General features: G+C 40.1%; 1 protein-coding gene across 2 annotated transcripts in view; it reads right to left on the minus strand.

The window, feature by feature from the left end:
* Positions 1-8,755, minus strand: part of st6galnac3 (ST6 (alpha-N-acetyl-neuraminyl-2,3-beta-galactosyl-1,3)-N-acetylgalactosaminide alpha-2,6-sialyltransferase 3) — a 76,509-nt gene extending 67,754 nt beyond the window's left edge. For both annotated transcript variants that reach the window (XR_008832550.1, XM_056420949.1), the window contains exon 1: positions 8,550-8,755. Coding sequence is in view for 1 of the 2 variants with exons in the window: in XM_056420949.1 (XP_056276924.1) it covers positions 8,550-8,567 (18 nt within the window). In the remaining variant the exon portion in view is untranslated. The remainder of the gene's footprint in view (positions 1-8,549) is intronic.
* Positions 8,756-13,206: the final 4,451 nt, after the last annotated feature.

Here is a 13,206-nt window from a genome sequence, read left to right on the forward strand (position 1 = left end):
GACATCAGCTTTTTCTAAATGTCGGTCAAGATACGTTACATGGCCGTCAGTGCCGGTTTGAGAAAAGACAGACGGGGATGAATTTGCTCTTATCTTCCTGAGCCGCTGAACAAATCTGATATGTTGGATTGGATGGAGAATGTGTTGTTTTTAAGATGCAGTATATTAAGTCCAACTCGGAAATTCATGGAGTTTTTAATCTAGGGATTAAAATCGTAACTGAATCCTCTTTGATTAAAGCATTAGAGAGTTCTCAACACAACAACATTGAAATGGTTTCCCAGTAGTTTTTTTTCTTCATTAATCCTCTTTGGTGCTCCGAGAACTTGAACAACAGCATTGTGAAATGTAAGTGGAGCAGCTGTTGCACACAATAAACCAACCAACCAGGTGAAATGAAGGCCACCAAACAGCTCCGCTTACTGGCACGCAGGGGCTCATTCTGGAAAACAACAACAAAGTTAGCGTAGTCTATTCTGACAAAACCTCCGTGGGGCAGCAGCACTGTGTGAGTAACACTTAGGGATGTGTGTGTGTGTGTGTGTGTAATAAGTGTCTTCAAAAAGCATTAAACAGATCTTGTTTATAAAAAAGATGTGCCAAGAGAGGATACCTCTTCATCCTCTAGCCCCACATATTAAACAAAGATAAGCCCTTTTTTTAAGTTTATTCATTTAGTCGGATATTACATATTTTGGTTTATGAACTTGGCTTCTTTCTTCCAAAAGTGGCCGCCGGGCAAATCAAGTGATTTATCCTGGTTCTACAACTAAAACTAAAACAGCAGCAGAAACCTGTGACCCGACACACAGGAAGTGCAGGTTCCACAGAAACAACAGCCCAGTGAGCAGAAGTGACACGACCCAAACGGCCCATGTCCTTTTCTCGTAACGACCACAGCAACAGAAAGTTCCAGGGCACAGACGAGCACCAGAGCAGACGGGGGATTATATTTCATGAAAAAATTGACTTGCGCTTTATTTAACTGCCAGGCTCTATTTGTGTCTGCCTCCGTGAACTGAAGCGGTTGACAATTAACCTCCGGGTGCTGGCGCCCAAAGCACAGCCGGGCTCCCATCGGGGATAATATCAGTGGCACTTTTATTAGCTGGTTTGGTCGAGAGCCCTCAGGAAGGAGCCTATGAGCAGACCTGGCTCCCATTGAGCTCTACGCTGACCCCTCTATAAGAGAGAAAGACAGGACACAGAATCAAAGCCAGGATATTCATCAGGGATTTCTGATTGTGTCAACAAATTCAGCAAGAGGAGGAATATAAATCTGGACACGTCAAAGCAATAAATCAAGCTCAAAAAGCCGGTCTGGAGGGAGCGGGCGTGGCACAGTTGGACAACACTAATGCAATCACAGGGATTTTCTGCTCGCTCCGAGGCTCGGTTCAAGGGCGGAGAGCAGAAAGCTCGAGGCGAGCAGCACAAAATCAGCCGATACTCAGAGGAACAGCCACGCCTGATCTTGCCACCTCACCGTCTGGAGAAAAAAAAGCTGTTTACAAGACTCACACGGGGTTACAGCAGCGTGGCTCTGAGGTTGAGGATGCTCTGCACTAAATGTATGAGGATTTTTATAAAACTACGATACTAAATTTCCAAATGTAATTCACCAATGGTGCAACACGCTCAAATGAGTCCAACTGGCTGGGGCCGACTCTCACTACTTCACGTTCGAAATAAACACAATTTGTAAAAATTAAATGTTTCTCAAAGGCTGATACAATTGCCCAGAAATGTGTAATCAAACTGCTCTGATACACAGTTGTTTCCCCTGGTGGACTTATCAAAGTGAAATTTGACTCAAATGTTTGTCTTGTTAACAGTAACAATTCTCTCCTGCCATTCAGTAAATCAACAGGAAAGGTATCGACAGTTATTTTTGATTAAAGCTGCAACAAAAGATTATTTTCATTATCATTTTCTTGATTAATCATTTGGTGCACGATAGAAAGCAGTGAAAAAATGTGCATCAAAATTCACTATAGCCAAAGATGATATCTAGTTGTTGTATAGCTTTAGTTCAAAAGTTAGCTCAAAAGCCAAAGGATTCAGATTATTATTAAATAAGACTTAGAAAAGATTAGAAAAGAACATTTGTTTGAACAAATAAAAGAACAGTTAAATAAAAAAATAAAAGAACAGTTCAATTCCCCATCCTGCCGTAAACCAAAACACATATCTCCACCAACAGCTTGTTCACACTTTGTCACATCTCACACAGGTCCAAGCAAGCACCGCTCATTCCTTCATACACTCACAATGTGAAGCCCTTCCGGTATTTGTCATTTCCACTCAGCAGCAAGTTGGCAAATCACCTCCTGGATCAAGTTCAAACCGCAAACTACACAACTCTCTCAGGGAACCATCGGGGATAGATGATGCCATCCCACCACCAGCAACCTGCCGTCTTGGCAGCCTTCTCTCTGACTCACAGTGCGTGCGTGTGTGTGTGTGTGTATATATATACACATATACACTACCGTTCAAAAGTTTGGGGTCATCCAGACAATTTCGTGTCTTCCATGAAAACTCACCTTTATTTATCAAATGAATTGAAAATTGAATAGAAAATATAGTCAAGACATTGACAAGGTTAGAAATAATGATTAATATTTGAAGTATTCATTTTGTTCTTCAAACTTCAAGTTCAAAGGAAGGCCAGTTGTACGGCTTATATCACCAGCATAACTCTTTTCAGCTGTGCTAACATAATTGCACGGGTTTTCTAATCAGACATTAGTCTTTTAAGGTGATTATCAAACACAATGTACCATTAGAACACTGGAGTGATAGTTGATGGAAATGGGCCTCTATACACCTATGGAGATATTTCATTAGAAACCAGACGTTTCCACCTAGAATAGTCATTTACCACATTAACAATGTATAGTGTGTATTTTTGATTAATGTTATCTTTATTGAAAAAACAGTGCTTTTCTTTGAAAAATAAAGACATTTCTAAGTGACCCCAAACTTTTGAACGGTAGTGTACCTATATGTATATATATTTACTGATGGCACTTACACTTCTTTAACTATGAGTGGGAGTTTGCTGATTGAAGAGCAAAGTGTTAAAGTCTTCATCTGAGAACAGTGTGTGACCCTTTAAACCCTGATGAACTTGATTGGTTTTCTTCATGAATGTCCGCTCTGTCTTCTCGTTTGAGGGTAATTAAAGAATAAAACGTCAACCTTGACATTACAGCTTGAGAGGGCCCATTTGTGAACACGTGTACAGTAATAATAGAGGTTCTGTAAGAGTGACATGTAATTTGATGCTGCTGACCGAGACTGCCATTACAGAGTGGAACTTAATTTGTAGGCTGCCTTATCACCTCTTTCATTAAACTCCTGCCGTCTTTTCGTTGTATTTTGGGAACAGAAAGAAAATGACCAGCACGGCTCAAACCAACGGAGTTACACATGAATAAACCGCCCAGGATTACAGACTACGTGACCGACATGGCCGACGGCACATGAGGGAGATCAAGCAAAGCCGTAAGTCTCGCCAGATGTTGGAAAGACTTCTGGTACGAGCGATGGATCAGCTGGCCCACTTCCTACGACCGCTGGATTAACGCCATATATGGAGCGAGGTTATCACCCTTGGTTACCACTGTGAATAAACTCAACCTCGCTAGCTTCTTCTTCAGCAGTGTGTGCGTGTGCGGAACAGATGTAGGTTACATTACCATGATAAAGAAGCCACACACTTAAATGGTACCCTGTCAGCTCAAAGGGGGTAGTAGAGAAGGATGGCAACGTGAAAACAAAGACTTTCTCCGTTGGTGTTCCTTCAAAGTCCAATTTTAAATTGTAATTCAAGGAAGTATGAATTATTCTCCAGCTATTGGACATATTTTTCCATTTTTTTAAACTATGAAAAGGTTTTTCGGACATATTAATGGGCTCCCGTTGAGACTTGGATGTGTTTTGTTAACCCCACTGCTAACCCTGTAGCCACGACACTTAACAGGATTTTATTAGCTACTCTTGCACTGTATTTGAGATGTGATGTCAGCAACCTGCATGTAGCTCCTTTTAAATAATCGGAATATCTTGTATTGGTGTTCAAATTGTATTTCATATAAAATTGTTATCTTTAGCTTCACCTAGCTTGTTTATGCTAGCCCTGATTTCCATTAAACGTTTACTTTACGTTCAAGTTTTTCCAAACGTGCAGCTCTCTGCCACTCAGCGTACGTCCTGCATTATAAAGGACCGGGTCTAATTCAATTCAATTCAATTCAGTTTATTTGTATAGCCCATTTTCACAAATTACAAATTTGTCTCAGAGTGCTTTACAATCTGTACATATCGACATCCCTGTCCCAAAACCTCACATCGCATCAGGAAAAGCTAGCTAGCATGAGCTGTCTTGTCAGTCAAGTAGAATTCATTTAATTAAATATATACAACTCAATATCACAAATGTGCTGACATCGTGGATTCAGGTGAGGGGGAGGGGTCCCTTTCACTCCCGGGTCGCTCATTGGTGGTGACAGACTGCACGAGCCAATCAAATCACAGCCTTAAATCACAGACTAAAACCTAACGGATGCTGCATGTATGTAGCGGGTACTGATATTAGATTTGTTTGTTTGTTTTTTAAGAAATGTCCATAAAATAGATACTGAGCATTTTACGGAGATACATTTAAATCTTCACCGCACTCTGGTGGACAAACTACGCAATGGAGACACTGAATCTAAATGACCTTTTACCTATTACATTACCATCCTGTACTATGTATTGTAACCTATCAAAAACATACACACCAATACAATGTCTGTGCAAAGATATATATACTTTTTTTTAATATCATTATATTCAAATAAATCTGACTTAGATTTCTTATTTTTGGTCATACAACTTTGACCAATCATCCATCAGATATTGTTAGTAGAGTGCAGAAGTAACATTTACACATAAAACTTGCAAATATAGTTCCTGTTCGAGCGGTTTACACTCTATATTGATTTTTTATCTCACATATTTATGAGTAAAACTAAACTTCAGCTATAAAGCAACTTTTAAAAAGTTTTAAAAGTTAGTTGTATCATTATTGTATGAAGGAATTGATGAAACTATTAGTAATTGATCTTTAGAAACCATAGGAATAAAAAGGAATACAGTTTTCCTTAAGGACTCAGTACAGCCAGAACTTTAAAACAATCCAAGATCTCATGCGAACTTCACGTTCAAGAAGAAAAACAGATAAAAGGAGAGAATGGCACAAATAGAAGTGTGAACATGGTTTTGATAACCCTTTGAAAATAAGCCTGAGCCTCATTCAACATCCTGCCAGAGCCTCGCGCTTTCTCTAAAACTGCGGTGGGGCACTTTTTATCAGCCTGCCGTCTACTGTAACACAATCACATGGGACAAGGGGGACTCAGAGGATTGCCATTCATCCCTGAAACTCTTAAGAACTGGGACAAACTGCATTCCCAGTAGCTGTTACAACACCTCTCGACACACACAAAAGGCCGGGTGTTTGCGTGTGCATGCATTCATTCATTCGTCTCCTTTGTGTTCTTTCTAGTCGCTTGTACCCGCATGAACCCGTCAAAGAAGCTTGCCTCGCTGGCCTTGTTCTGCCACATTTAGTTGGGAGGAACAGCAGACTCCCCATGAGACGTGATGGAGAGCTCATCCTGGACTGGGATGGTGGAGGACAACAGCCGCAGCCTTTCCCAGCTCGAGCACAGCTCTTCACGGATGAACTCACTCCAATTAAAACACAAGCTAACAAGGAGGGAACCCTGACAGCAGAGCACTCTCTGCAGGCCTCGCCTCCCGATAGTAAACGGGAACAAGCCGCCGTGTGTCATCAACCACCCTGCAGGTCGGTGGCTCCAGACGTGCATCCTCTCATGCACCTGAAGGCAGTGGTGAAAGGTAGCCAAGTACTTTTACTGAAGTACACTGTGTACTGGAAAGTTTTTCCATTTTACGCTACTTTAAATTTCTACACCACTATATCTCAGAGGGGAATACTGTACTTTTTAGGCCACGACAATTATTTGACATCTAGTAAACAAACAAACATATGATCAGTGTATAAAATGCAATTTGTTGACGATTAAACCAGCGGCTGGCCTAACACATGTACATCTGTACATCTTTATTTGAAGATACAGATTCAATCCCGTAATAAAAGATGACATGTTATCCATAGTTTGTCAGCAGCATTTGTCTTGTCGGTGTTTCAGTCTGATGAAGTGCTGGACAGGATTTATTTAACCACCGGCCACATCTGACAAATGTAACAGGAAACAAGAAAACTGGTGTCATTTAATCGAAAGTTACAGCTCATTTACTTCTGTCCACTTTGTCTTCAGTCACTCTGCAATTTGTACTATGTAATTACATGTTCCATTTTCTTGTAACATTTTTAAAATATAATATAATGTTCCAGTGTCAAGTCAAGTGTGAAATGATCTCCTGTCTTAGATAACAAAAAAAACCTGAGCGCGTCGGTAAAGTGACACATTGCTGACAGCCGGGTTTCTTCCTGTGGGCGTTGGAGGACTGACAGGAAACAAAGTGCCTTTAAATGAATGAAAACTCTGTTAACCTGTCAAACTATTAACTTTGGTCAAATAAAATACAGATCAAACATCAGGTCTAACTGTGAGGAATCACTATATGATGAATTCATCTGAAACGATATTAAAACCTCAATTCTCAACCTTACTGAGAACAATAACATCGGGTGTCACTGAGCAACAGGTTAGAGATTGGGTTATTATTCACATTATATTGTTATAACATTCACTGAGATTCATCGGAATCACACTGTAATTATTTTGATCTCCAATTTTTCTTTCCAAATGTTTGATTCTAACATGCTCCAGTTATTTTACTCATAACAATATTTGGTTTATGCTCAAATTAAACAAATTACAACTCTGACATTTTACATAATTTGGCATATCATGATAGTTCCATAGTTCCATGACATGTCCTAAGTTTCAGTGCCAATTATATTAAAGCTAAAACTATTTAAATAATTGCTTCAGCTTTTAATTTAAGGAGAAACATCCAATATTCCCCGGTTCCAGCTTCTCATTTATAAGGTTTCACTTTTCTTCTTTGTCTTATAAGATTTGTAACCGACATTTTCTTACTAAACACTTTTTATAAACATATAATCAACAACAACTACCAGTGTAAAGGTCCAGATTTAGAAGCATAACGTCATAACATTGGCGATTGTCGTGACCTTTTGACAATAATTTAGAGAGCAGGCTGACATTAGCCCTCATATTATTCAATATCTTTAACTGTTTGATGCTTGGTTAGTCATTGATAACAAAGATGTGTGTATTTTACCCAAACAAATGCTATGGAAAGCAACATTTGCTGTGCAAGCTATTAAAGCTTTGTTAACAATGTGTGCGTGAGCAAGTACTGTATGTTCCTGTGAAAGAGGAGACACACACTTACACAGACATCCACTAGACATCAGTCTTCATCATCGTCTCTCAAGCTAAAAACTCAAATAATTCTTTGGTTCCAGATTCCACAATATTAAGATGTGCTGCTCGTCTCTGCTTTATATTCCTGCAAATGGAATATCTTTTGGACAAAACAAGCTGTGCACGTCAATCGACAGCAACAATTTAGATATCAATTTGTTATTTAAGTCACTTTTTAAGCAAAAAAAGTCAAATATAGTTGGTTCGAGCTTTTCAATTGCAAGGATGTGCTGTTAATTTGTTGTTATCTATGATTGGAAAACTGATTACTTTGTGTTTTGCACTGTTGGTGGGACTCAAAAAGCAATTTGAAGAGGTGACCTTGACTTCACAAATACCACATTCGGTGATCTAAATCTCTCAAATGTGATGCACATTGTTTGATAAAACTAGCAATTCGAAAACATATTTGATCTTTTTCTGACATGTAGAAAAATTAGCAGATTAACCGATAATGAAAAGTATAAATTGCAGCAGCCCCTGTGTGCTTTGTGACATATATGACCAACTACCCTTTAAGCTCTGACAGTGTTGTCAATGCCAACATCTGTAAATGAATGATGTCAACCGAACTACAGTCAATTGAAAAGGATGAAACAAAGAGGACAGGAAGAGTCACTGAGGAACTTTTGTCAACTTTCTCCTCGTCTGTAAAGGCAGCTGTGGCTGATGTTGTAAACTCCTCACATAATGTGAACACCTGAACACGTCATGAGGCATGTTGCATGGCCTGCTTCTTTTTTTGCATACGAACGATGACACTTGAACATGAACCAAATGCAAGAAAAAAAAGGGGGAAAAACAGAATAAATACGAGGGCCTGGCTTTCCTTCATGTGCACGATCTTAAATCACAAATCCCCCCCCCCCCCAAAAAAACAGACGAGCAGACAGGGTTCATTGCCTCCACGGAGCATCATCACAAGCAGCTCGCGTTTCACATCTGCTAACACGCACACACTGAAGCCAACCACGGCAGGAGATTATTGTGCGTGTCGTCCTCCCTTTCCCTCTTTCTGGTTTTAATGTATATGAGAGAGAACCCCCCTCTTACCTTGCACATCCAGGCCATTCTTATTTTTACGCAGACAATGGTGGACCACTTGTTTTCGTCAGCCCCAAAATGCCGTTCACCGCTTCCGTTTCCCAACACATTTATTCACGTCTGCCTCACAGGAGGACACGCAGATGCGGTGCAGTTACACGCGGGGATCGGCTCCATAAATATTGGAGTGTACCGTTATTCGTCTCCTCTGTCGGGTTTTTTCCCCCCATGGAGCTTGCTGGGACCTGGACTGACGCTGCGCTGCTACTGGCCGGCATCGACGCAGAGCCCCGCCCCCTCGGGCGTCACGTGACCACCGCTGATTTCCTGATTTCCTGACTTCTGCTTTTACATCAAGTCTGAACATTATTCTGAAGATAAGCTGCATCTTTCAACGTGAAATCATTCTTTTCTGCAAATTTAGTTTTTAAAAAATAGATTTGTCAATACGTTGAATAAACAATAGATCATTTTGTGGGGAAACAAATATCCAAACATGATTTTCTTTTGTGTATATAATAATAATAATAATCTGTATTTGTACAGTACCTTCCATACAAGAAATGCAGCACAAAGTGATTTATAATAATGGTAAACAAAACACAAGTAACAAAATTAGATACAAATTAAGAAGAAAAAATAAGATGAAAATAGAACATATAATGCATATTAGCATTAGGTGGACAATAAAACTTAGCCCCAATAATCTTAACATCAGTACTGTATAGTATATTTGCAGGATTCACATATACACCAATAAACACTGCAGCAGTATCAAATGGTCTCCATTCTCTTCTTTACTTTTCTAGATCAGTGGTGGAGATTTTAATCTTTAAAGCAAAACCTTAAGTCCACTCTCAAACAGCTTTGAATCAATAGATGAACAACATAATCCAAGACAACATGACATGTTCGGAGACACCAGGAAGCTGCTTGACAAAAAGAAGATATCTTTAACATCTCCCTGAGCCAGTCTGCTGCAAGTGCCTCAAGTCCACCTGTGCCAGAAATGTCCCATGTTTTATACCTGAATGACAAGCGCCCCACTGCAATGACATTAGGCTCGTCATGCAGTGCATCAGATCCATCCTAACCCAACCTTAGACCCCAACCGATTTGGAGACCAGACCAACCAGTCCATTGAGGATACAATATTCATTTATAAAGCAGGACACTCACATTCAAATGCTGTTCATAGTTTATTACCTCACATCATACCACAACAGCTAATAGGGAATCTGAATACACTGGGCTTCAACACACCTCCTGACAACTGGAGCCTGGACTTTCTCACCTGAAGAACACAATAGATCAGGAGAAGCACCATCACCCTGAGCACTGAGTCCACCTCCGTTCACCCCGCTGACTCGTGACGGCTCTGCCCCATCCAGCTTCAACCACGTTACCAACATGATGAAGACGTGTCAGTGACGAGTCTCGGAGCGATGAAACACACTAGAGAGGACCTGGAGAATATAGCTATGTGGTGCGGGGACAATAACATAATACACGTGGGAAAGACCAAGGAGATGGTCATTGACATCAGAAGAAGTCCGATGCCGATGTAAGCAGGAAGTGACGTATCGGGTCACAGGGCAGGAATATACAACGGGACACTTTCTTGAGATGAAGTACATCAAAAATAGAAGTTGATTGCATTTTGTTTGTGAGGAATATGCTATAACTCTGCAGAGATCAGGAACTGTTGTTTGATTAGTTGTGTGGACCAGGCCGTCGCTCTCCCTCTGTGTAAGTATGCCTGGGACTTTTACGACGTTGAAAATCTTGTCGCAAGCGGTCTTGGGTGTCTGTCACATACTTTTCCCGTGTAAGTAAACGGACAAAGACAACATTGATTCTGAGACTTGATTCTTTATTCCTGATTGTCTGAGAAAATCTTCCATCACTCTTTCAAGTAGAAGGCTCAGCTACGCCATCACCTCCTGTGCAGACTGAGGAAGGTGAACAAGAGCAAGGTTTCAAACTGTGGCTTTTTTATATTGACTTGTGAAACTAAGAAATTATGCAGAAAACAAGTACGTTGTTTGTGGGAAGATGTGACTTTGGTAAAACAATCAGTTTCTAAAACTTCCTGCCAATACAACATAATGTAAGTCCAGGTTCGAGGTTGACTATGCTGTGATAACTCTGCACTGGAGTTTTGCTGTTTTACTGCAGTACAAATTACTTGTTGCAGTGGGGCTCTTTGTAAGATTGCCGATGGTAAATGCTCTTTTTAAGGCACCCATCGTTACCTGAATGTATCCTAATACATGTGAGGCACACACTGGGTAAATATACCTTTTCTCTCAGTCATTCTGATCAAATGAGAAATAGAACTGTTGCATTCAGGCTACTGTGCTGGTAGAATATCAGCTGGGTTTCTTATCGGAGAATGCTTATGTGATCTGGTGGGGAGACAGGTCAGCGAAAGGTAAACTCGGGACATGCTGTATATTTTCATCAAGCGCTGAATTGAATGAATGAGATGGAATTCCAGCAAACTGATGTGACAGTGCTTCTATTGTCAGGATGTGGTTATCCTGCTCCGGGTCCCTGCAGGAGGACTCGTTGCTGTCTGTCACTCAACATATTCACACTGCTGACAACGGAGGGTCCAGTCCACGCTTTCTACATGTCTTTGAACTTTGGGAGGGAACCGGAGCACCAAGACAACATGGGGACAACGTGTTAACACACAGGAAGCAGATATCTTGACCTTTCATGAGGAAAGAGAAGGGCTTCATCAGTAGTATGCTCTCATGAAGTGCACTCACTGGGATGGTCAGACTGAAAAGCCTGTCACAATTTTCTGACTAGTAAATAATAACACCTGTTAATGCAGATGTTATGTTATGATAAACATCTCAACTAAATGTAATCAATGTACTAAAGACTGCGAGTCTTCCTAAACTCTCTTGTTTCATGTTATCCTCTTGTCTCGCCACCTGTCGATCTTTAATTTAAACTTTTTTAGGAGGACGTTCACAGCAATGTTTACAGTCTACGGTCAAACAATTCAAATGCTATGAATGCAGAGAGCAGGTTTGTGAAAGGATGTTTTCTACGCCTTAATAAAAATATGTTTCGCAAAAAAGTATCTTTGACCAGACAGAATTCATTAAAAGTATTTTCTGTTTGCACCACCTGCTTTGATTTGAAGTCCGGTGTGGAGGTGGGACACGACATAAGTCACATAGTGGTTCTGCACAGCTGTGCGCATTTTCTAATTAACACCGAATACATCGTGCAGCTCAGGCTGGAGGGAACATCATTTGTTTTGCAGGCCATGAGGGGCAGAAATGTTATTAAAATCGGATGATGGTGGAAGAGGAAAAGTCAGATAATCATCAAAGTTTGAATAATTTATCCTGAAGGGTACACAGCTGTGTGAATCAAAAATGAGATATTTCAATGGGACTAAAGTGGGGGAAGAAGCTATACCGACTAGCCTATCAAGCAGCACGGCTACAAACTACTTATAGCGCACTATTAAAACAGATTCTTTGCACAAGCAACAGCTCAACAGTGTATTTCTGTTTTGTTGATATTCAGAGATTCAGACAAATATTTAATAAGAACAGCAGAGATTAGACTCAAAATGAGATCTAATGAAAAGCAACCAGCAGAGACCAGAGACATAATACACCTGTATCTAATGAAAATGTTTGAAAACAAAAGGTTAGAAAATTAATGATCTCTAAATATATCAGTTAAGTTATGGTTAGAAACACTTCTTTCTACACCTTTTCATCATGGTTACCTTCGCATTGAAAATGCCGGAAGGTTATGTTTTGATCGCCGTGTATTTATTTATTTATTTATTTATTTGTAAGCGTGTTATTCGCAAAACTCAAAAAGTATTGAACCGAATCGCATGCAATTTGGTGGGATGATTGTTTATTATCCGGGGACCAGTTGATTAGATTTTGGGATCGATCGGGTCAAAGGTCAAGGTCAAAGGTCATGAACAGGTCAAAATCTTTCGCAGAACTCAAAAAGTATTGAACCGAATCGCATGAAATTTGGTGGGATGATTGTTTATTATCCGGGAACCAGTTGATTAGATTTTGGGATCGATCGGGTCAAAGGTCAAGGTCAAAGGTCATGAACAGATAAAATCTTCTTGAATCACATGGAATTTGGGGGGATGATTGGTTATTATCCGGGGGCCATTTGATTAGATTTTGGGATCAATCGGGTCAAAGGTCAAGGTCAAGGTCATGGAAAGGTCAAAATCTTTTTTTTACCATAGCACGATACATTTTTGTCCAATTGGCATGCAACTAATGCCAAAATGTTCATAATTCAATGCCCAATCTTGTGATATGCGAAGGTATGCGCTCTACCGAGTGCCCGTTCTAGTTTATTTATTTATTTATTTATTTGTATGCGTGTTATTCGCAAAACTCAAAAAGTATTGAACCGAATCGCATGCAATTTGGTGGGATGATTGTTTATTATCCGGGGACCAGTTGATTAGATTTTGGGATCGATCGGGTCAAAGGTCAAGGGTCATGAACAGGTCAAAATCTTTTGCAGAACTCAAAAAGTATTGAACCGAATCGTATGAAATTTGGTGGGATGATTGTTTATTATCCGGGGACCAGTTGATTAGATTTTGGGATAGATCGGGTCAAAGGTCAAGGTCAAAGGTCATGAACAG

Source organism: Pseudoliparis swirei, chromosome 8, assembly GCF_029220125.1.
Source record: "Pseudoliparis swirei isolate HS2019 ecotype Mariana Trench chromosome 8, NWPU_hadal_v1, whole genome shotgun sequence".
Lineage (NCBI taxonomy): Eukaryota > Metazoa > Chordata > Actinopteri > Perciformes > Liparidae > Pseudoliparis > Pseudoliparis swirei.